This window comes from Onychomys torridus, chromosome 22 (assembly GCF_903995425.1).
Source record: "Onychomys torridus chromosome 22, mOncTor1.1, whole genome shotgun sequence".
NCBI lineage: Eukaryota > Metazoa > Chordata > Mammalia > Rodentia > Cricetidae > Onychomys > Onychomys torridus.
Genome location: NC_050464.1, coordinates 22,253,380 through 22,279,344, shown reverse-complemented (window position 1 = coordinate 22,279,344; position 25,965 = coordinate 22,253,380). Strand labels below are relative to the sequence as shown.

General features: G+C 44.6%; 1 protein-coding gene across 1 annotated transcript in view; it reads right to left on the bottom strand.

Moving 5' to 3' along the window:
- Galnt17 (polypeptide N-acetylgalactosaminyltransferase 17) overlaps nt 1–25,965 on the bottom strand; it is a 441,501-nt gene that overhangs the window by 84,917 nt on the left and 330,619 nt on the right. Inside the window, exon 6 of the mRNA XM_036171972.1 lies at nt 2,212–2,329. Within this exon, the coding sequence (XP_036027865.1) occupies nt 2,212–2,329 (118 nt within the window). The remainder of the gene's footprint in view (nt 1–2,211; nt 2,330–25,965) is intronic.

The window sequence follows — 25,965 nt, the reverse complement described above, 5'->3', positions numbered from 1 at the left end:
CTCAAACCCAGGGCCTTGCGCTTGCTAGGCAAGTGCTCTACCTCTGAGCTAAATCCCCAACCCATGCATACACTTCTTTCACTTAAAAGGAAGCCCTGGATAATAGGTACTTTCTGTTGCTGTGATGAAAATACCTGATATAAGCCTGGCTCACAAGATTGAGGATGGGAGTCTAGATCCCCAGAAACCCATGCAAATGCCAGGTGAGCAAGGAGGATCATCTGTAATTCCAGCTTTGGAAGGAGGCAACAGAGGATCCGCAGAGCAAGCTAGCTAGCAACACTAGTCGTATTGGTGAACTCTAGGTTTGCTTGGAAGATCCTGCCTCTATGAATAAGGTAGAAAAGTGATAGAAGATGATTCTATACATGAACCTGGGACTTCCATGTGCTTACACATACAAAAACATGTATGCTACACACATGCACATACATGAAAAATGGAAAAAATCTTGAGTGCATAATTTAAGAAAGGATAGATTTATTTGCTTATTTATGTATAGTTATAATGTGTCCATTACACACACACCAAAAAAAGTTTAATGATTGGCAGCAAATTTGCCTGGCATGCAAAGGCCCTGGGTTCCATGCCTGGTTCCACAAACAAGTAAAACTCTCTTAATTTTCTAAGACAGTGTTCTGTGGGGGCCAAATGACCCTTTCACAGGGGTTGCCTAAGACCATCAGAAAACACAGATATTTATATTATGTTTTATAACAATAGCAAATTTACAGTTATGAGGTAGCAATGAAAATAATTTTCTGGTTGGGAGTCACCACAACATGAGGAACTGTACTAAAGGGTCACTGCATCAGGAAGGTGGAAAATCACTGATCTAAGAGACTAGCTTAAACTCAACTCTCTCTAGCAGCAACTCCTTAGATGCAGGTATGTTAATTAGCTTGATGGTACTGATCATTTCACACTGTACATCTATCAAAACATCACAAACTGAACAGCTTTTATACATCAAGAATAGTCCAGCGAAACTGTTTGATAAATCTGTGAGTCAAAAGAAAAGGGGAAAAAGGACAGGAAACATGTAAGGGTGGGCAGAGAAGCATCGCTCTAATTAACTTTAGCAACAAGCTTTGCTGTCCCTGAGAACAGCCTGAATTAGCCTCAAATATGGTGGGCCCCTCTTGTCCCTGGACACCCCTCCAACTGGCTTCCATCTACATCTATTTCTGTAAGGACAGTGCATCATACTTTCTCCCCTGAAGTAACCTCTTATCCTTCACTGCCGCTGTCTGATCAGAGTATATAGGGATAATCAAATCATTCTTATCTTCAAAGAAAAGTGAAGAGGCGCTGGAGACATGGATCAGTAGGTAAGACCATTTGTGTAAGCATGAAGACCTGAGTTCAAATCCCTAGCACCTGTGTATAAAACTGGCCATTGCTGTAACCCCAGCACTTCAGGGAGACAGGAGAACTGCTGGGGCTTGCTGGCCCAGTCTAGCCCTATGCTCAGTGAGGGACCCTGTCTCAAGGGAGTAAGGTAGAGAGTTGTTTTAGTTTCATTTCTGTTGTGATGACAAATACCTTGACCAAAATCAGTACCAAGAAGGAAGGGTTCATGTGGTCAAGTCAAGGACTTAAGCAGCCAGTCACATCACATCCATAGTCAAGAGCAGAGAGAGGACAAATACACCCTTCCTTCCTTGCTTGCTTTCAGCTCTCTTATACTGTCCAGGATCCCTTGCCTAAGGAATAGTGCCTCCCACAATGGACTGGGTTTTCCTTCATCAAGTAACTATTGGCAACAATCCTCTACACACAAGCCCACGGGCCAATCTTATCTAGAAAACTCCTCATGAAGACTCTCCCCCAGGTGATTCTAGGTTGTATTCAAGTTGACAGTTAAAATTGGCCACAACACCATTAAAAATACATAGGGCAGAAATTTTAGTTCAAGAGCCTACTTAGTTTCAAGAAGAAATTAAAAAATTAAATGCAAAAAAAAAAGCACCAGACTCTTTACTTAACACCCAGAGTATGTCACTAAAACATGAGATACACTGGTTAGTCTTAAAAAAACAAAGCCCACATCATCTGCACCCAAGAAGTAGTGATGTCTCTGCTTAAATATCTCCACTGGAATGGGCTGGGATAAACCAATCTCACTTGATAGGTATAAGAAGCTTTGACCATACCTCAAGGATGAAGTTCACATCACAAATCAGGAGGATGAGATGCCACCTGACCTACCTTGATTCCAAGTTCAATATTCTCTCCTCCATACACATCCATCCCAGGGTCCAGCAGACCAATTTCACCAAAGAATTTCCTGTTGACCACAAATGAGCAGCCAATCATGGCTGGTGTCCTATGGGAGAAAGAAAGAAGCAAGACTGTCAATGCATACGCAGGCGATGGCTTTATTTTTTTTGCAGACACTTATAAGGTGTGCAGGGATTTCTGCTCTAGTCCTCTTTGAGTCCTCAATTTCCCCACTCCCCATCTCTTCATAAGGTTGCCTTTTAGCTGCAGAAGAACAGGGAGCATAAGCATCAAGGGATATCCCAGATCCCTGATAACAGGCTGCTCTCATGCATGGTGTGGTGTCTACCACATAGAGAGTGGTTCTCACTGCACTCCAGGAGCAGCAGAGTGACTATGGAATTATAGAGGCTGTCTCAATGAATTTCAGTGTGAGCAGCAGCTTTAATCTGCTCTACCCCAGGAAGCAGAAGGGGCTGATCGAACTTGAAGCATGAAGGCAAATCAGAGACTATGTGATGGTTAATCTTCAATGTTAACTTGCTGGGCTTGGAATCACCTAGGAGAAACACCTATGGTTCTGCTTCTAAGGGTGCTTTTGCAGAGGTTTAACTGAGGAGGAAAGGACCTGTCCTCCACAAGTGGAGGGTGGCACCACCCCATGGGCTAGTGCTCTGGACTGAATAAAAAGGAGAGGGCAAAGTGAGCAGCAGCATTCATCTCTATGTGCTTCATGGCAGTGTGACCAGGAGCCTCATGCTCCCAATGCCATGATGGACTATGTCTTCAAACTGTGAGCCAAAAATAAACCCTTTCTGTCATACGTCACTTTCATCAGATATTTGGTCACAACAATGGGGAAAGTAACTAGCATAGAGTCTGAAATCCAAAGGATCCAATGTCCATGTTTTCTCTGGGACACCAGACCTAGAAGGTAGTGTCTTAAGAAGAGAGAAGACTCAAAAAAGAAAAGCATTTGTGTCTATGGGGATCTGAGACATTGTCCCAGCAAAGATGTCATATACTCTGGATGCCTCTTCACTGGAACAAGACTAAGGAAAGACAACTCTCTGGACAGGTGTGAGTCCTCAGGAGAGCACAGGAAGCCTGGCCTCTCTGTCTGTATCCTGGGTACTTCATCAGAACGTGGAGACAAGGGCTGGGACGCTGATCCTGATGGAGAACAAAGAGCTGTGTGATATTGCTAATGGTACCTTGTGAAGAGGTTGTGGTTGAAATCTGCCACAGTGTCAAGGAGTCTGACAGAGACTGTGGGAAGGAGAGGCTGAAAGGAGCCCTAGGATGAGGCCCCAGGAGGCAGGATCACTTTGAAACAAATGTACACACGGGGATCTGGAGGTATCTCACAAAGCTAGGGACAAGTGAGATTCCTGGCCAAACACTGTGACTAACTGGTAAAAGATGTGGAGACTTGGTAGTTAAAAGACACGCAGTCAAGCTGGGCATAGTGGTCTATACCTATAATCCCAGCAGGATGGAGGTGGAGGCAGAAGGGTTTGTGAATTCAAGGTTAGCCTGTGCTACAGAGTGAGTTCAAGGCAAGCCTAGGCCATTCAGTGAGTTCAAGGGAAGCCTTCACTATATCTCAAATTCAAGACCATCCTGAGCTATATAATGAGTTCAAGGCCAACCTGGGCTACATAGTGAGTTCAAGGATAGTTTGGACTACATGGTGAACTTAAGGCCAGGCAAGGGTGGTGTCATATATACAAAGCCTATCTAGGGTACTGAGTTTAGCCTCAGCTACATAGCTAACTCACATCCAGCCTAAGCTACTTGAATGAGTTGAGGCTAGGCCAGCCAGCACTGCCAGTGAGTTCAGGCCATAACTGCTTGCTATTCTGGGACCATCGGACTGGACTTAAGAGGATCAGCTGTTCTTCGCCTGGGAGACAGAGTTCCCTGGCAAGAAGCTGCTGCTTGTCACAGTGAGACCTGCTGTGCCTGGTGGCAGGTGATGGAGCCTCACCCTCACCATTGGTGAGCCGAGGACAAAGTATGGCCTTGCTTCCCCTGCAGGCATCCACACCACCTGTTCAGCCACATGGGCTGTAGTCCATGACACATTGGGGATGATGAGATTCTTCAACGGGTGCTTAGAGCCTCATTTTTCAAACTCAGCCGCAATTATTACCATTAGCACCAACATTCCAACTCAAAAAATCATTCAAAAAGGATAATCATATTAAGGGAATCTGCCAATGCCCTAATAGCTCCATTACAGAGAAGAACAGAAATTAAAAACAATCACTTTTATTGTTGCTATTACACAAAATATATGCATCACACACAACCAGTCCAGTTGACAAAAAGAGAAAAGCAAAGGAAGAGAGAGTCAGCCAGGAATGGGCAGTAGCCATGAGAACTCCCATTCAGAGGTATAAAGCTCTCTGGGTTTCCATGATGGCCCTTTTCATAGGTTTGACCAAGAGCCTGCCACTGTTTGCTTCCATATCTTCTATGGTTTGAATCTAAAATATCCCCTGCAGGCTATCTGGGAGGACCTTTAGGGGGCGGGGCCTAGTTGAAGGAAGTAGGCCACTAAAGGGGTGGGATATTGAAGGTTATACCTCATACTCTACTTCCAGCCTTTGAATCTTGGTCCACTGTAATATTAGGAGTCTCCATCACAAACTCCCACCATGAACTCTTCCATGTTTTCCCAACCATGATAGAAGGAAAATAAACCTCTAAGACATAGGCCAAAAGATCATCTTTAACCCAAGATGAATAATGTTATTAACTTGAAGGGATCTGAAATCACATAGGAGATAAACCTCTGGGCGTGTCTGTGAGGGAGTTTCTAAATTAGATGATTAGGTTCTTAGATGTCTTAGTTCAGGTTTCTATTGCTGTGAAGAGACACCATGACCACGGCAACTCTTACAAAGGAAAACATTTAATTGGGGCTTCTTTACAGTTTCAGAGGCTTATTCCATGATCATCATAGTTGGGACATGGTGGCATGCAGGCAGACATGGTGCTGGAGAAGGAGCTGAGAGTGGAGAATGAGCTACATCTAAAGCCACAGGCAAAAGGAAGTGAACTGAACTGGCATAATTTGAGCATAGGAGACCTCAAAGCGCACCACCATAGTGACACACTTCCTCCAATAAGAGCACACCTACTCCAACAAAGCCTTGGTGCTACTCCCCATGAGCTTATGGAGGCCAATTACATTCAAACCACCACAGGTGGGAAGACCCACCCTCAACACAGATGTCACCATCCAATAGCCTGGGGTCCCAGACTAACTATGAATGCAATGTGACCTCCAATCTCTGCTGCTTTGACTTCCATACCATGATAGACTGTATCCATTCAAACTGTGAGACAAAAACAAACCTTCTTCCTTTAGTTGCCTTTGTCTGGTATTTTGTTATAGCTATGAGATAAGTAACGAGTACATATGTATAGTACACAGCTGGAAGAGACCTCTTGGCGGAGTTCCTACCTCCAATCTCCCACTAAGGTGCTGGAGATGCAGCTTAGTGGTAGATCACCTGCTTAGAACCCCCCAGTGTGGAGTTATGGAAGTGTCTCAGCAGTAGAGCTCCTGTTTAGAATCCCCCAGTGAAGGGCTGATGGCATGGCCAAGTGGTGGTACCATTATTTAGCATATGCAAGGCCCTGGTTTCAATCCACAGCACCCTCAAAGATACTAGCATGACCTTCAGCAACTCTTCTCAGAGTATAGTCAACCCCAGTTCTTTCTGCGGCCAGTGCTCTTAGCCCTCTGCTCATAGGTTTTACACCCATGGATTCAACCAACCATCAACTGTAAGTACTTGAAAATGAATTTGCATCTGTATTGCCTATGTACAGATATTTCATCTCACTCTTATTCCCTAACACTATAATGCAAACTTGCACATTGACATCATGCTGAGGTTTTCAGTGTTGAGGCGGTTAATGGCCCAGGATGATGTAAGTTTTGTGGGAACACCACACTATCTACATAAGAGACTCGAGCATGTTAGATTTGGGTAACTGTGGCAGGGCCCTGGGACCAATCCTCCATGCATAGAACCGAGGACAACTCTGTCAACTTCTTTGGTAATAGGCATCTTGGTAGCTAACATCCCACTTATTACAGTGCACTTTGTGATGATGCCATATTCCATTGCCTCTTTTTGTACTTCCCATAAACGCAGCAAGGTCCACAGGGGATGCTGCCCTTCAGTTCCAGAAGCTGGATGCTAAGGACACCAGTAGATAGAACAGAGGAGTGGGGAGAGCTGTCTGCAGCAAGTGGCTCAGTCCAGCAAAACCCTTTATTGGGAATCTCACTACTTTTGGGAGATTCATAATCCTCAAAGGGTCACTACTTTAGAGATGTCATTAAGCCCATTTCCTGTCGGAGGGAACCAACATTCTGAGACTATGCTTAGCTAACTATAGCAGAACACCTGAGATCATTCACTTATAAAGACAAAAGGTTCATTTTGGCTTGAAAGACTCCAATCCATACAAAGTAGTTCCATTGTTCTCTTGGCATTATTATTATTATTATCATTATCATTGTTATTATTATTATTAGGGTCAGAGGACAACTTTCAGGGGCCAGTTGTCCTTCCACCGTGTGAGTACTCCAGATTGAACTCAGGTTGTCAGCCTTGCTGTAAAGCGCCTTTATCTACTGAGTCACCTGGCTGGCCAGCTTCAGCAGGGGGTGCTGTATATCAAGGGCAGGTACACACGGCAGGGACAAACTGCCTCCTGGCCACACCTCGTGTGTGTGTGTGTGTGTGTGTGTGTGTGTGTGTGTGTGTGTGTGTGTGTGTGTGTATACAGGTGTACAAGGATGTGGAGGCCAAAGGATGACCCCAGGCGCCACTCCTCAGGTGCTGCCCACCTTCTTTTTGAGCCAGAGTCTCTCACTGGCTTAGAACTGGACAAGTAGGCTAGCTTGACTCATGAGGCCCAGGCATCCACTTGTCTTGGCTGCCCAGTGCTGGCTGGGATCCTAAGTGTGCACCACCACAGCTGGCACTTAAAAAAAGATCTTTTAGAGGTGTGAGTGTTCTGTTTACATATATGTCTGTACACCACCATATGCATACCAGGTGCTTGCAGAAGAGGGACCCAGAATCTCAGACCTCTGTAAGAGCAATATGTGCTCTTAACCAATGACATCTCTCCAGCCCCAAGGTATGGCATTTTTATGTTTGTTCTCAGGGGGGATTCAGACCCTCATGCTTAAAGGATAAGTAATCATCAAATAATCCATCTTCTCAGAGTCCACTTCTTTTATTTTTTTAAAAAATATTTTTATTCGTTTATTTTTATGTATGAAAGTGTTTTGTCCACTTGTGCGTGCCTGGTGCCTATGGAAGCCAGCAGAGAGCATTGGATTCCCTGACACTGGAATTAGATGGTTTCAACCTGCCACACGGGTGCTCTTATAACTGATGAGCTAGCTCTATAGTCCTTCACCTTGTTTTTTTGAGACAAGGCCACTCCCTAGACTGGAGCTCACCAAGTAGGCTAAGCTAGCTGGTCAGTGAGCCCAGGGTCTCTACCTTCCCAGCGCTGGGATTACAAGTGCATTCTACCCTACACTCCTGGCATTTTATATGGGCTATGGGGATTAAACTCAGGCCCTTATGCCTACATGGCAAGCAATTTACTAACAGTTCAGGTTAATTCTAAATGTCAACTGCCATGACCGCTGAGCCATCTCTCTCTCCAGCCCCCAGAGTCTACTTCTTAAAGGTCCCACTACCTCCCATTACCACGTCCCTGGGGAGCAGGCCTTTTACACTCGGCTCTCAGGGAATATTTCAGACCCAAACTTCAGGAAAGGAATAATAAGAGTTGATCAAGCACAGTTCGGTTCCTGTAAGCCTTGAGGATCCCGGAGCTACCTGGTGATGGCAGACTTCCCTCCACTCCTTGGTGCATGGCTGCCTTGCCAACCAGATAAGCTAAAACCAACAGCAGCGAAGAGCGTTCCCACTGCATGGACCAAGAGGTCTCGTTCTGAAGCTTTTTTGGGAACTTGCGGCTGCTAAACACTAAAAATATAATTTGGGGGAAGGAATTGGCAGGCTTGGAGAGTCTTAGATTGCACAGGAGAGTAATTTAATACTCAGAGTTCCATTTGTCTGTGCTAGACATATAAATACCGGAAGGGTTAGTGCCCCTGCCTTTTAAAAAAATCAAACTCTGTATCCAGCACACACATATCTCACAGATCAGACCCAAAGGCCAGAGCTTTGCGGTTCAATGGAGGGAACATTTTTCGCGTTTGTTGCTGGGGAGATAATTCACCCTGGAATAACTTCCTCCCAAACAACGGGGGAAGCAGGCTGCCGGGGTGTTAAGAGACTTTGTTTGTGGGGAGGGGGGGATAAAGGAAAGGCTCATCTCTGCTCTCCTTGAGTGTGATTTTTCACAGATTAGAAGAAAAAAAAAAACACCACCCTTCCAGTGGGGATTGAAGTTGTAAGTTTCCAATTGCCTGTTTCCTTGGCTGACCGATTTCTGCTCAGGCTTGTTTCACTGAAACAAAGACCATCTCCAACCTCTCCAGTGAGCTGTTTCCTAGGAGCCATTTTCTCACCATAACACATTTGTTCTTTGCTAATCACATTTGATTTAGTCTTTGAGGAACTGATTTGCTGATAGGTCTTTGAAGAGTAGTTTTGTAAAAACATGGTGTGTTCTAAGAAGTGATCTGTTAAGCCATTATCAGCCATCAGAAATTCTTAAAGCTGTGTGTGTGTGTGTGTGTGTGTGTGTGTGTGTGTGTGTGTACAGTTGCCTGCAGAGTCCAGCAGAGGGCATCATATCCCATGGAGCTGGAGTTACAGGTGGTTATGAGATGCCCCATGTGGGTACTGGGAACTGAACTTGGGTCCTCTGGCCAAACAGTACGTTTTAATTTCATCTCTCTCTCTCTCTCTCTCTCTCTCTCTCTCTCTCTCTCTCTCTCTGTGTGTGTGTGTGTGTGTATACATGTGGAGGCCAGAGGTAGATATTGGTTGTTTTCTCAATTACACTCCACCTAACTTTGAGGCAGAGTCTCTACAGAACACAGAGTTTGCCACACTGACCAGGCTGGCTGGACAATGAGCTTTAGGAATTCACCTGTCTGTCTCCTTCATCACACCACCACACCTGGCTGTTTTCTGTAGGTCATAGGGTAGTATGCTGGTTAGTTTTTTTGTTAACTAAACACAGGCTAGGGGCAGGGCAGCATGAAGAAAGAGAGATCCTCAACTGAGAAAAGGCCTCTCCATCAGACTGACCTGTGGACAAGTCAGAGGGGAAGCATTTTCTTGATTAATAATTGACTTGGGAGGGCAGTGGCACCCCTGAGCAGGTGGTCCTGGGTTTCATAAGAAAGCAAGCTGAGGGGCTGGAGAGATGGCTCAGCAGTTGAGATCATGTGTTGCTCTTACACAGGACCCAGGTTTGGGTCCCAGCACCCACATGACAGCTCACAGCCATCCATGGCTCCAATTGCAGGGTATCCTCTAATGCTCTCTTCTGACCTCTGCAAGGACCAGGCATGCATGTGGTGTAAAACATACGTGCAGGTAAAACAATCATACACATAAAAGAAAAGAAAGAAGAATCAGAATCAGAATCGAAGGAGAGGGGAGGAGGGAGAGGGGAGTATGAGGAAGGAGGGAGGAGGGAGGAGGGAGGAGGTAGCAGGAGAAGCAGCAGCTGAGCAAGTCATGGAGAACAAGAGAGAGAGCAGTGTTCCCTCATAGTTCCTGCCTTCAGTTCCTGTCCTGATTTACCACAGTTATAGTGTAGCCTGGGGGGCTGGGAGCTGAAATAACCCTTACCTCTCCATGTTGCTTTTTCTCCATGGTGTTTACCACAGCATAGAAAGCTAACTAGGCAAGGTTTGAACTTAGGTCCTCACCCTTATGTAGCAAGCCCTTTAGTAGCTGAATACTTTTATAGATGAATATTCATCACTGATTTCTTGATGGGAACAGAAAAAAATTGAACCTTACTGGAGCAAAAATGCATTCCTTGTAGTCATTAGTTTTACCTTAACTGAGTTCTAATACCCGAGAGTCATAAAGGAGGACATATTTATCTTGATTCACGGTTTTAGAGGGGTCACTCCAAAGCTACTTGTCCCATGTGCTTAGGAAGACCAGCATGATGTGGGGAGTGCATTGAAGAGAACAATGTTCCCATCACAGTGAACAGGAAGTAGAGGGAGTGAAAAAGAAGGTCCCTGAGACAATGTATAGACTCTCAGGACATACCTCTAGTGACCTACTTCCTCATGTTAGACTCCAACTTCTAATAGTTTCTAGAACTTTCTAAAATAGGCCCGCCAGCTGAGGACCATACATTCAACATGACCCTATAGGGGACATTTTACATTCAAACCATAGCCTGCCCTACGACAGGAACCAGGTCTTACTTGAGGTGTCTATGAAAAGTGCATCTTTCTCCCTGCCCTCCCCTCCTTTTTGACCGTTACAAGGTGAGGTGACCAGGATATTTGGCCTGACCATTGGCCCACATCAATGGAGCCAGCCAACTTTATGAAACGGGGCACCAAAATATGCCTGTCCTCCTCGAAGTTTTTTTTCTTGGGTGTTCTGTCACGGTGACAAAAAGCAAATGACTCAATCACAAATTCAGCTCTAAGCTTCCTGCTACCTGCTACCAGCAGCATCCATCACTGGACTCCTCTGTAGCCTCTAAAAGATGTTTGTTTCTAAGAGAGGTACAGTTGGGACTGAGGTGTAGTGGTATTTGCTCTGCCCATGACCTTGAGCTATACAGCCAGAAGGAGGCAGTGCTTCTTGCCCTTGTCTGTGACCTTGTGTTTCCACAGGTAGCTCAGTGGTTAAGAGCACTGACTGATGTTCAATTCCCAGGCTGTCTGGTGTCTTATCATGCCAGGTTAAACAAAACAAAACAAAACAAAACAAAAATAAGGGAGGAAGAAAACACGTGACCCTTCTCTCCTCTCATTTTAAGAGGTCACATAAAATGGCAGGAAGCACCGCCTCCTTCAGGCCATATAGCCCAAGGTCATGGATGGAGCAAATACCACTATACTGAGGAGAAGGTGCAGTCAGTGAAATGCTCAGAATTCAGATTTAAAAAAAAAAGCACATGGTGACATATGCTTATATAATTCCAGCATCAAGGAGGAAGAAACAGGTGGATCTGTGGGCCACGGTGTCCACCCTGCCTGGTTTAATTGGTGAGTTTGCAACCAATGAGAGACCTTGTCTCAAAAAACAATATGGAGGGTGTTGGTGGCACATGTTTTTAATCCCAGCACTTGGCAGGCAGAGGCAGGTGGATCTCTGTGAGTTCGAGGCCCACCTGGGCTACACAGTGAGTTCCAGGAAAGGCACAAAGCTATACAGAGAAACCTTGTCTCGGGGGAAAACAAAACAAAACAAACAAACAAACAAAAAACCAATATGGATAACATCTGAGGAATAACAACTAAAGTTTACCTCTGCCCTCTACACACACACACACACACACACACACACACACACACACACACAGTTGCAATTATTCAACCACTAAGGCCTAAGAGATAATGAATAATGACTTGGTGAAGTCTTCAGCAAATAGCATGAACTTTACCAACCTTTAGGTATTCACCAGCATCAGCTCACTGTGCGCCTAAGAATATGATGAGAGCAATTGTATTCAGAATCTGAATAAGGTCTATGTTAGATCCTGGCTCAGATGGCCTTGTTCATGCCATTTTTAAGGAAGTGGTTGAGTAGAATGATACAACAATTATTTTGAAAGGGGTGTGTGTGTGTGTGTGTAGGGGGGTGTTTCCTGCAGTTGCCTTGCCATCTGGAGGCAGACACAACCTCGAGATGATGAAGACGTCAGAGCTGGGATGGAAGGAATTGAAGGAGATTGTCTGTTGTGACAGCAAAGCCAACATTTGAGACTAATTTTTAAAACAGCAGTCTCAATTGCTTCTCAAGTGCATGAGCCAGGCACCAGAGAGAGACGTATTTTAGAAATCCTCCAAATCCTCTTTACAGATCAAAGATGGCTACCATGTGAAGTCACAGGAAGGAGGGCTATAACCCCATAGTGGGTGTCAATACTGGCTTAACTTAGGATAACTTGGGGAAGTTTGGTTTAGTACTATTGTTTTAATGTAGGTGCATTCCTGTGTGCAGATGCATGTGCATACACATGTGTATGCATATGGAGACTAGAGAACAATATTCTTTAGTATCATTTCTCAGAAATGCTATTTACTTCCTTTGAGACAAGGTCATTGACTTGTCTGGAACTCACCAAGTAGCCAGGCTGACTGGCCAGTAAGCCCCAGGGATTCACCCATCTCTACCTCCCCAGAGCTGGGATTACAAGTATGTCCCACCTTGCCTGGCTATTTATGTGGATTCTGGGGATTGAACTTGGACTCTATGCTTACACAATGTCCTGTTAGTTTTAAATGTCAACACAATCCAGAGTCATTTCTGAAGACAGCTTCAACTGAGGTGTTGCCAAGATCAGATTGGCCTGTAGCCATGTCTGTAGGGGATTGCCTTGATTATTAATTGATGTAAGAAGGCACAGTCCACTGTGGGTGTCACCATTCCTTAGGCAGGTGGTCCTGAGCTGTGTAAGAATCTAGCTAAGCATGAGCTCAAGAGCAAGTCAGCAAGTAGCATTCTTCTAGGCTTTCTGCTGTACTTCTGTAGCTAGAGTTCCTCATTCTGAGATAATGATGCACAAGATAACAATCAGTCCTACCTTCAAGTTCCTGCTTGAGAACCAGCCCCAATTTCCCTCAAGGATGGACTGTTGACTCGGAATTGTAAGCTGAGATAAACTCTTTCTTCCTCCATGTTGCTTTTGTTCGAGACGTCTTATTGCATCAACAGAATGGAACCAGAACACAGAGCAAGCACTTCATCAACTGAACCATCTCCCAAGCCTGGGGAAAGCTTCAAAAGTCACCTGTACCCACGACCACCCCAAACACTCTCTGATCAGATGACTCCACATTCAGAACTGATCTGAAGCACAACCATGGCTGAGAGCCTTAAATGACATATTTCTAGACCCAGCTTGAGGTTTCTTCTTGAAGTGGGAAGAAAGAATAAAGACAAGATCACTCAGCTGTGCTGCTCAAACTAGAATTCAGACAGGGGAGAGCAGTCCAGCAAATGGGCTAAAGGACAGAAAGGAAAGTGAGAGACAGGATGCTCTGCACTATGCCTTCTGGGAGAGGATGGATGTCTTAGTCCAGGCAGGGGAGCAGAAATGGTAGAGGAACTGATGTTCAGGCAGAAAGTGGATCTTAAATAACATTCCTAGCGTCCAAAGGCAGAACAGTGCTCCGGATATGCAAGGAAACCTGAAGTTTCTGCATCTCCTTGGGGTAAAGGGAGATGACAAACCCAACAAGGTCACAAGAAGAATCAGGAAACTGGAGGGAGAAATGGAGGGACATCAGTATCAAGAGTTTGTGACAAGAGATCGGCTGTGAAGAGAGGGAGGGGCACATTCTCAGTAACTGAAGTCATGGGACTGGAGAGATGGTTCAGCACTGAAGAGTGTGCATTGCTCTTTGGAGGTTCTGTTCCCAGCACTCACATCAGGTGACTCACAACCACCTGTCATTCCAACTTCAGGTGATTTGATGCCCTCTATGAGCTTGGAACACACCCTCCACACAGACGCAGACACATAATTAATTAAATGAATCTTTAAAGGAAAAGAAACCAGAAGTGCAAGGCATGCGGTCAATCAGCAGAAGCCAGGAAGAGCCTTGAAGGAAGACCTCATGACCATGGGCACGAGGCGGGAGCAGCACCCTTTGCTCTTCTGTAATCTTTACTGAAGGTGGGAGGAAGGAGAGGAAGAGGCTCTGATGGGGAAGAAGGGTGCTAACAGAGAATAGGATGCTTGAACCATGATTTAACAAAGCAGTTCTCCCGAAAGCCATCTTGTTCCCAATTGGCAGAAATGGAGGCTATCTTGAAATAACTGGATGAGTTTTCTTCTCCATCATGAGTGAAGATGGGGGCCAGAAAGCCAGCCGCATCCAGATGTAGAGAAACAAAGTCACTGCTGTTTTAAAAAATACATATCTGACTTGGGATTGAAACTGAAATTGTGCTTTGGGCTTTGGAGACAGAATAATGGATTGTCGCACTCCCAGAAAGCAAGGAGACAAGGACACAGGAGTCATGAGGGAAGGGATACAGCTCAGGGGTGGGGGACCTGCTTGCTTAGTATGTTCAAAGCCCTGAGTTTTATTACTAGAGCAAAAGGGAGGGTAGGGGAGAGGGAAGGGAGGAGAGAAGAGGAGGGAAATAGGGAAGAAAGAGGAAGAGAAAAAAGAGGAAGGGAAGATGGGCTCAGGCTTTAGGTGAGTCAGCAGACTGCTTGTTTGGCATGTCCACCCCCAGCATCACACAGAAAGGGTGTAATGGCAGATGCCTGGAATCTCAGCATCATTGGGAGATGAAAGCCGGAGGCATAGAAGCTCAAGGTCATCCGTGGCTAGATAGTAAGTTTGGGCCCCACACGTCTTTCTGGAAAATAACTTAACAACAAGGTGTGTGACTGAGTAATACTCGGGCTTTAGGGCTATAAGACCTACTGCTGTAAGAGGGGCTGCAGAGACAGCACAACAGGCAAAGAGCCTGTTGTATCAACCTGAGAAACTGAGTTTGGATCCCCTGCACTCACAGAAGAAGCCAGGTGCAGCGGTGTGCTCCTGCAGCCCCGGTGTTGAAGTATTGAAGATAAACAGATTTCTGGAGTTTGCTGGCCAGTCTGGGTAACATCACCTCTGACCTCCCAGTTTCTAAGATATTTCAGTCCGTCATGTTGGGCAAGGTGTGGTGGCAGGAGGTGCTCCAGCCATGGTGAGGGGAACAGGTGGTGCAAGCTTGTTGACATGGTGGTGGACAGGAAGTAAAGCTAAGCAGAACAGGAGGGCAGGTATAACGTGCACAGGCTGATCGTACTGACCTACTTCTTCCGACTCAGCCCCACCTTGTAAAAGTCTACTATGAGAAGAACAAAGCCAATCAAACCACGGTCTTGTCAAAAAGTACCAACGGGTTTCCAGAGGCCTTCTGGAAAAGATGATTAGGTTCACTGCCCTGACTGTGGGGTGGTGATGTATCCACAGATGCGTGTATGTCAAGATCACTAAATTATACAGATTAACTGTGGCATTCACTGTATATCAACTAATACCTTGTTCTATTTTCCTTTTTACTGCTGGGATAAAAACACTAAAAAAAGCAACTTAGGGGAAGAAAGGTTATTTGATTTATACTTCCAAGTCACAGTCCATCACTGAGGGAAGTCGGAGCAGGAACTGAAGCAGTTTCTTGAAGCAGAGACCACAGAGGAATTCTGTTTGTTGGCTCATTGTCAGGCTCCTGCTTAGCTAGCTTCCTTATAAAGACTAGGACCACCTACCTAGGGAATGTTGCTACCCACAGTGGGCTGGGCCCTCCTGCATCAGTTAATAATAAAGATTCTCTCCAAGACATGCCCAAAGGCCAATTTGATTTGGGCAATTGTTCAGCTGAGATTCTTTTCAGGAGACTATAGGCTGTGTCAACTTGATCACTGAAGGTAATTAATTGGGCCATACATACCTCAATAAAGATGACTGCTTTAAAGAAAGCAGTTAAGCTTACTATCTTACATTTACTACACACTTTCTGATATTGATATAAAATACCCCAAATGATGAATTTTCTTGCCATTTGTAGTGAACCCCATGCTTCCAAAGCTCACCTATTCTACATATTGCTTTGTGTAGAAGACAGCAAAGTTAATCCCTTTAAAGATGTGCAATAGACAGGGCTGGAGAGATGGCTCAGCATTTAAAAGTGCACAGTGCTCTTGCAGTATCCATGTTGTTCAGCTCACAACTGCCTGCAATCCAGCTCCAAGGTACCTGATGCCCTCTGTTGAACTCCATGGGCACTGCACCCATATACACATAAAAGACACATTCAGACAGACAGACAGACAGACAGACACACACACACCACACACACACACACAATTACAAATAAAATAAACCCTTTAAAAAGTACATGACCAAGAGAAGGTCTGAGAAGATGCTTGGTTCTAAGTTACTGAGAAAATCATGGTGAAAGCTGGACCACGGATCTGCAGGTCATGGCAGGGCCGATGGCCAAAGGCAAAGCCTATGGAGCTCCTGTGCAAGAGAACCCAAGATGAGGTTGTGGTTATTTCCATTTTTAGGTAGAGGAAGGCAGTGATGCCTCTCAACCACTCAAGAATCAATGATGAAGGATGCTCTCAACCTTGTGAACAGAAGTTCTCAGAAAGAACCGAATCTTCTAGTGAGCCTTCTGTATGGCTAATTAATGCCTTAGAACAGCAATTCTGAATCTGTGGGTTGCCACTTTCTTGGGGTGGAGGTCACATGACCCTTTCATAGGAGTCGCCTAAGACCATCAGAAAATAGATATTTACAATTCCTAACAGTAGCAAAATTACAGTTACCACGTAGTAACAAAAACATTTGTATGGTTGAGGGTCACCACAACATGAGGAACTGTATTAAAGGGTGGCAGCATTAGAAAGTTGAGAACCAGTACTTTAGAACATCAACAACTGTGAGAAGGTTGGGATATTGCAGGGGCAGAGGCTAGATACCTTTAGCCCTCTAAATAGCCATTCCTTGCCCTCATCAGTGTCTGTCCTAACATCCTTTTAAATCTCACAAACATTCTGAAATATACTAACAGAGCACTAGCTTCTACCAACTGAAAGGTCAAATATGACACCCAAACAGAGATTTCCTTGCCTTGTCTATCAGATGTTTCTAGCAATGTATTTGAAAAATGCCTTAATTGGGGCTGCTGGGGAGATGGCTCATTTAAGAGCACTGGCCGATTTTCTAGAGGTCCTGAGTTCAATTCCCAGCACCCACAAGGTGGCTCACAACTGTCTATATCTGAAGCCTCAGGGGATCTGATGCCTTCTTCTGATGTGCAGATGAACATGCAAACAAAATACCCAAATACATAAGTAATGAAATGGTTTTTTTTAAGAGAAAAGTGTCTTAATTAATTAATGACTCTGTTTTTCCACTATTAAAACATTATGACAGACCACTTGCTGTTGTCTGCAAGTAAAGATGTAAGAGTCTCAGCTCCATCGACAGCACTATGTATGTCTGCCTGCATGCTACCTTGCTTCCTGCCACGATGTTAATGAACTAAGCCTCTGAAACGGTAAGCCAGCCACAATTAAATATAAACACACACACATTATTTATACACATACACATACACACACATCATCATTATCATCATCATCATCATCATCATCATCAAACTACTACCACATTGGAACACAGAATGCGGAGTAGCCTAAGACTGTGTTCCCAGACTGTGGTCACCTGTAGTTGGCTCCAGCACGAGCTTCCTCTTATCACCTCTGAGGTGAAGTTTGCATGTTGACAGTCCATAGTAGCTTTGACCTTTTCTGCACTTCTCCCAACTAACTCAATTCACACTATAAGAGGAAAAAAAAAATCCTTAAGCCATTGTGTACAACTTAATTCTTTACTTGAAAAATAGGGAAAACAATTAACATCCCCCCCCCCCATTGTAAATGGCTAATAACCTATTGTTGAGAAAGACTAGAAAATGGGTAATGAACTCCATTATGTGAGATAGCATTTATTGTGTTTTTTTTCTTCATCATTAGAAAATTGCTTCTATTACCAATAAAAACACAATGGCAGTCCTTTCTCTCTCCACTCGATTTTATCTTCTACTTCAGGTTGATGCCAGGAGTCTAGCACTAAGTTTGTGACTGACTTTAAGAAAAAGTAAAAAGGGGAGAAAGATTAAATTTTCAGAGACCATGGCTATAGTTCAACGGTAGAGTTCCTGCCAAGCATGCAGGTGGTTCTGGAATGAAATAATTAAGCTCTCAGCATTTCTGCTGTTTAAAGACAGGTGAATCCCGTGTTGGTGAGACGGTTCCTTGGGTAAAGCATTTGTTGAACAAGCCTAGTGACATGAGAATCTACATAAAGGTTGAGGGTGAGGAGGCCAAATCCATAAAGTTGTCTTCTGACCTCCACACACATACCATGGTACACATACCTCCATGCACATACCATGCCCACATATTGCCACACACATGCATACAATAATAATAACTAATTGAAAAAATTAAAACACATGCAGATTCACCCAAGTGTGTACCAATCTTCTTAAATTGTGGGTCATGATCTCATATTGGGCTGTGTAACTAAATGTGGGGAGACCAAACAATTTACAACAGTGAAGGATTCCCAAGCATGTAATGACCTCATCAGATGTGTGGGGACTGGAGAGATGGCCCAGTGCTTAAATGTGCTTGCTACCCTTTCAGGGGATCTGAGTTTGATTCCCAGTGCTTGGTTGGTTGTGAGCTGTCACGAGGGTATTGGGAGCCAAACTCAGGTTCTCTTACAAGTGCTCTTAATTGCTGAGCCATCTCTCCAAAGTACTTATGCTTAATTTGTATACCAATCTTACAAAGCTACATATCTAGGGTTGTACGGAAATTCCCCATGTTATCTTGGTTAGGGTGACTACTGCTGTGAGGAAACACCATGACCAAAGCAACTTGGGGAGGAAAGGGTTTGTCCAGCTTATGCTTCCACATCACAGTTGATCATCAAAGGAAGTCAGGAAAGGAACTCAAGCAGGGCAGGAACCTGAAGGCAGGAACTGAAGCAGAAGCCATAGAAGAGTGCTGCTTACTGGCTTGCTCCTCATGGCTTACTCAGCCTGCTTTCTTACAGAACCCAGGACCACCAGCTCAGGGATGATCCCACCCATAATGGGCTGGGCCTTTCCCCCCAATAAATCACTAGTTAAGGAAATGCCATGAGTGCTAGGGAGAGGCAGGTGGATCTTTGTGAGTTTGAGGCCAACCTGGTCTACAAAGTGAGTTCTAGGACAAGCAGGATTGTTACAGAGGAAACCCTACCTCAAAACAACAACAACAACAACAAAAACAAAAACAGAAAAAGAGAGACAATGTCATACATGCAGATTTGCCTACATTCCGACCTTGTGGAAGCATTTTCTCATTTGAGACCCTTTGTCTCTCATGACTCTAGCTTGTGTCAAGTTAACATAATCTAGAGAAACCCTGTCTAAAAAATAAGTAAATAAATAAACATCAAAAGAAAGAAAATGTCATACAGACTTGCCTACAGTCCTACCTCGTAAGGGTATTTTCTCAAATGAGGCTCCTTCATCTCTGATGACTCTAGCTTGTATCAAGTTAACATAAAACTAGCCAGCACAGGGGTCATTAGCAGGGAGAGCTTAAGAAACCTTGGAGTAATGGATTCCTGAGAATCCCAGAAAGGGCCAGATGCTTACACACTGGGATGACCAGAGACCTTTCAGAGCCCAAGTAAGGGGCCTAAGCACAGCTCCCATGTGTGGACAACCTCCTCAATGGGAGTGCAGGGTCATGAGCATCACACAGGCTAACAATCCCATTTGGTGTCCACATCTACACCTTCAGGTCAGTATTGGGAGGCTTCTGACAATGGGGCACATCCAAGTGCAGAGGAGTTAAGTCGGCAGTCACTGTCACACAGCTAAGAAGAACCCTTGCCCCCCCCCCACTACCCCACCCCCACCCCATATTCAGAAAGTCTCCCCTAGACACAAGTCACAAGGAAGTGGTAAGAAAGAGACATGCCTGTCTTTTCTTCAGTTCTGGGCATTACGTAAAGCATACTCTGGGAACTCCTCACTACTGGCCGCTGGGCGGCTGGAGGCTTCCATTTACAATAGCTACAGAGCCAGGAAACACCATACCCAGGAATTCTAGGTCCAGTTAGTGACACCTAAGAGTAACCAATGAAAGAAAATAGAAAACTGCACAGAAGAAATACACATTCAAGGAGCCAGCAAGAGGGCTGTGTGGGTAAAGGGGCTTGCCACCACAAGACAACCAACCTGAGTTTGATCCCCAGAACCCACCTGGTGGAAGAGAGCTGGCTTCCACAAGCTGTTCTCAGATTTTCATAAGCATGCTATGACACATGCTCACACAAACATGCATGTGTGCATACACACACACACACAAACATGCATGTGTGCACACACACACAAACACATGCATGCATGTGTACACACACATACAAACACACACACATACACATGCATGTGTGCATACACACAAACACACAGACACATACACACACATGCATGTGTGCATACACACATACACACAAACACACACACATGCATGTGCACACACACAAACACACACACATGCATGTGTGCACACACATACACACAAACACACACACACATACACACACACTAAATAAAATGTAAAAAAAAAAAAAAGAAAGAAAGAAAATTCACATTTAACCTAGAGTCCAACAGCCAAGAATCCCATAGCTGAGACGTTACTGAAAATTATATAACATACAAAGGAACGATCCTCCATGAGTAAGAATCAGCAGATACCACAGGGTTACAATGCCCAAGAACTCAGGATAACAATGCAACTCTCACAAATACAGACTTCAAAATAGTAAACGCCCAAGTGATTAAAAACATTAAAATGGGTTTTAAAGTAAGAGAACAAGAACTGTGAAGACAAAGGAAAGTCTTGGGGCCGGAAAGATGGCTAAGCCAGGAAGAACACGTCTTGTTCTTTTTTTTAAAAAAAATAAATTTTTTATTGATTTAAAGATTTATTTATTTATGTATACAGTGTTCTGCCGGCATGTACGCCCGCAGGCCAGAAGAGGGCGCCAGATCTCATTACAGATGGTTGTGAGCCACCATGTCGTTGCTGGGAACTGAACTCAGGACCTCTGGAAGAGCAGCCATTGCTCCTAACCTCTGAGCCATCTCTCCTGCCCCCACTTCTTGTTCTTGCACGGGACCTGAGTTCAGTTCCCAGCACTCACATGGTGGCTCACAACGCCCTGTAACTCCAGCTTCAGGAGAATCTACAGCCTTTTTTGACCTTTGTAGTCATATTCTTGTGCACATAATCACACAAGGACACACCTACTCATAATACAAATAATCTTTAAATATTACAGCGGGGTTAAAAATATGAGGACACGAGCTTGCAGCAAATAATGAGGACCAGGCATGGTGGTGAACACCTCAAATCCCAGTACTTGTGAGTTCAAGGTCAGCCTGATTTACATACTGAATTCCCGGATACCTACAGCTAAATAGTGAGACCCTGTCTTGAAAAACAAACAAAAATAAATAAGTAAATAATTTTTTAAAAAGAACATAACAGAGCTCCTATATAACAACGTGTAATATATTTTTATTACTGAGAGCAGGTGTTTCCTCAATTTTAGGGCCTATTAATTTGATCACAGTAACTATAATCATAAAATCACCACCCATATCTCAATATCAAACATCATTATTTGGCCAGTATTAATTATAGCTGTAATTTCATTATTGTATTATCTCTCTCAGATCAAGCAGTCGAGGGGCTGAAGAGATGGTTCAGTAGTTAAGAGCACTTGCTCTTGCAAAGGACCCAAGTATGGGTCCAGCACTCACATGGGGCAGCTCACAACTGCCTATAACTTCAGTGAAGGAAGATCCAACTCCACTTCTGGCCTCTGTGGGCACTGCACTCACATGCACATACCATACATACCCTTCCCAAATAATCTTTTAAAATGGTTAAAAAAAAAAAAAAAAGCACCCAGCATGACAATATTATGAATGCACCAGAATCTTCATTTTTGTCTTTTACAATTATTTAATGTATTTTGTGTGCTTAGGGGGAGCAGTGTGAGTGAGCACAAGCCACAGCACACATGGAGAAGCCAGAGGTCAACTGGCGGGGAGTCAGTTCTCTCTTTCTATCAACTGGGTCCTGGGGATCAAGCCCAGACCATCAAGCTTGGCAGTAGGTGCCTTTACCCACTGAGCCATCTCACTGGCCCAGGACCAGAATCTTAACACCATTTTCTTTGATGCAGCTGAAAGATGAGACCCAGTTTCACACCAACATTTCTTCTGATATTTTGGGTCAAAGGCATAAATTAAAAAAACAAAACAAAACAAACAAAATTCCTGGAAGTGAAAAAAAAAATGCGATCTTTGGAATCTGAAACACAGTAGGGAAGCCAAGCAGATTGCACACAGCTGAAGAGAATAAATAAATGAAATAGAAAAGATGCAATGAAATTACCCTCAGTGCACATAAAGAGATGGGGGAACTATGAAACGGAGATGAAGACATAGCAAGGTTGGATCCTTTCATGGAAATACCATCCGTAAGCCACGAGAAGCTTGTCAATTTCTCCTCCTTGTCAACAGGAATGGAAATTACCTAATGCGGTGCCTTCAAACAAAGCTTTGTAATTTATAAGGGACGACTGTGAGGTTAATCCCTTTGATTCACCGGCTCCTCACAGACATCATTCATGGTGGTGGGTATTAAATTAGACGTCCTGTGGAAGAAGACACGAGCTCAGACAGATTTCACAAAAGCCTATCACTTGACACGGGTGAAACTGAAAATCAAAAGGAAACTTTTCCGTGAAAACACCTTCCCTCTCCTACACGCCTTCCTGATAGATATTCACCTGAATTAAAAGGAGTGTGGACGCTGTCGCAGGAATGGAGCAAACTTCTAGATGCTAACGGATTCTCTACTTTGTCAGGTCAAAATTAGCCCAGAGCAGAAAGTGACTCTCCTTGCTCGGTTTTGAGCACCTCCTTTTTCTGATCTCACGGGGTCCTGCAGTTGCAAGGGTAGGAGACAAGAGTGGATTCCCTGGCAGAAAGTTGAGTGTCTCAGAATGAGTTCCTACAGGCCTTTTATCACATTTGGCAGGAAGGGGATACCATGCAGAGTTCATTTCCCCCAGCAGATTGCACGGGTCAAGCGCCTAGGCAGCACACAGATAACCAAGTTCATGACTGAGTACTGAAACCAAAACCCGAGAGCGACTGAAACCTGGCGTGGATTAGCTACTTTCCTTTGGAGGTGATAAAATAACCAACCAAAAGGAAGAAAGGATGTATTCTGGTTTACAGTTACAAAGGAACACAGTCCAGGCAGCGAAGGCAGGAAACAGGTGGCAGGAGCAGGAAATGGTCTGACCACAGTTCCTCCACAGACAGGAAACAGAGGTGGGGAGGAAGTAGAGTTAGTCTGCCCCAGTGATGTACTTCCTCCAGAAAGGCTCCACCTCCTTCAAGTTCCATAACCTTCCCAAACAGCGTCACCAACTGGGAACCCAGGGTTCAAACACATTAGCCTGTCAGGGAGGGGACATGTCTCATCCAAACCACCACACTGAGTTAAAATAAAAAGCAAATGAAATTCGTTCAAACTGTGGGGTCTCTGTTTGAAAACACTATGTGAGGGCCCTGTTACTGTAACAAAACACCTGAGGTGATCAACTTAAAAAGAGGAAAGACTGATGTTTGCTCTGTTTCAGTCCGTGGTGGTGGACATCTGTTTATTTGATGGTGGCTGAGAAGAAAAGGACAGGTAGGGCATGCCCCCAGTGAACTTCCTTCCACTATGCCTCGCCTCTTAAGTGTTCCACCACAACAACACCACAAGCTGGCAATCAAGCCCTCAATATATGAGCCTCTTGGAGACACTGAAAACCTCAGTTATAGAGAACCAAGCATCTTCTCCCTCTAAACACTGAGACAAACTGCTCAAGCAGCCCATTCCTGAGACACCTTGGCCCTAAAAGGCTCAGTTCCTACAATACAACAGCTGAAGTACCTAAGTTGTTGAGATTCAAGATATCTGCCAGCTGGGACTTAAGTCTAATACAGATCTGGATTTATTAACCACAGCAGAACAAATCTGGGCAAGTCTGTCTGCAAAATGCCTGTTGTATATTATAATCTTCAAAGGGGTGAGGGTGGGGGCTGGGAAGATGACTCGGTGGGTAAAGGGCTTGCTATGAAAGCATGAGGATCAGGGTCCTGAGGCCAAGAACCTGCATAATAAGTTGGGCATGAAGGTGCATGCCTATCATCCTAGCACTGGGGAGGTGGAGATGGGTGGATCTCTGGGACTAGTCTAGCTGAATTGGTGGTTTGCAGGCTCAATGGCAGACTCTTTCCAGGAGGAGGCAGAGGGGGAGGAGGAGGAAGAAAAGAAGTTGTTGGAGGACCATCAAGATGGTTCATCAGGTAAAAGGTGCTTTTCACACAAGCCTGATGACCTGAGTTCAATTCTAGAACCTATGTAAAGATGGGAAGAGAGAACCAGCTCCATGATATCACCCTGTAAGCTCCACAAGTGCATTATGGCACACTCATACCCCAAACCAGCATCACACACACACACACACACACACACACACACACACACACTCACACACACACACACACACACAGAGAGAGAGAGAGAGAGAGAGAGAGAGAGAGAGAGAGAGAATGTCAAACACAGATCTCTAAATTCTGTTCCTGCTACATCCTTGGCCATTTGAATGACTTCTCAGGACGGTCATGGTTTTACTGCTGAAAGGTGTCTTACCCCATGGCTGCAGAGAAATGATGTAGGGACAAGCACTGTGCCCCTCCCTGGATTCCAGCAAGCTTCACTTCTTGCCTCTCAGAATTCTTTGCTTCCTGTCTTATACTGTAGCTGTTCATGACACCATCTGTCTCTTCTATTTAGTTCCCTTGTGGGCCGTGGCCACCTTCCACACAACGGCTTTTACTTAGAAGGTGCTCTGCAGTTATTACTGGAATGGTGAATGAGCAAGTGGTTCTCATTAGGACACATTCTCCAGCAATGCTTCTTACAGTCTTCTCTGGAAAAGGCTTCTATGTGTGATGGTTAATCTTTTTTGTTTGTTTGTTTTGTTTTGTTTGTTTTTGTTTTTCAAGAGAGAGTTCTCTGTGAAGTTTTGTTGCCTGTCCTGGAACTCACTCTGTAGACCAGGCTGGCCTTGAACTCACAGAGATCTGCCTGGCTCTGCTTCCCGAGTGCTGGGGTTAAAGGCCACTCAGCCTGTGATGGTTAATCTTGATCGTCAACTTGATTGCATCTGGAATCAACTAAAGAGACACACCCCTGGTTTATGAGGGTATTTCTTGGTTTATGAGGAGAAGACTGTCTCCCAGAGTTGGTGGCACCTTCTGCAGCAGCCCAGATATAAAGAGGGCTGAGAGGAAGCAGTGTTGCCTGCCTGCCTTTGCCTCTTGCTGGTAAGTGCATCTGCTTGGTTACTGCTACCACCATCTTCACTGACATCAGAACCCAGCTTCTTCAGGATTCCTATGTAGATTGAAGACCAGTGGCTGCTGGCTCCCTAAGACTCTCCCAGGCCTTCAGTCAGCAGCAGAGGCCAAACTGGATGGAGCCCAAGGAACAATGTCAGAGATGGCCCTAGTTTAATTCCCACAGGACCTGAATGGTCAAAGGAGAGAACTGACCCCTGCAATGTGTCCTCTGACCTTTACAAACGTGCAGTTGTATGCACGCATGCACACACTCACCTATGCAAAATAAATGAAAAGATATAACAAACATTTAAAAGATATCTGTTGGAAACAACACGGGTTAAATGTACATGAAAGGCACCATGCATGTTCTTAAGTGTATGCCTGTACATGTGCACATACACACCTGTAAACACATAAAGAACAGGGTTTGATAAGCTTAGCTCAAACTGTTCGAAAGAAGAGAAAGAGACAAGGGGCATTTTGAGATTATATAATTCTCAAGAGGTTG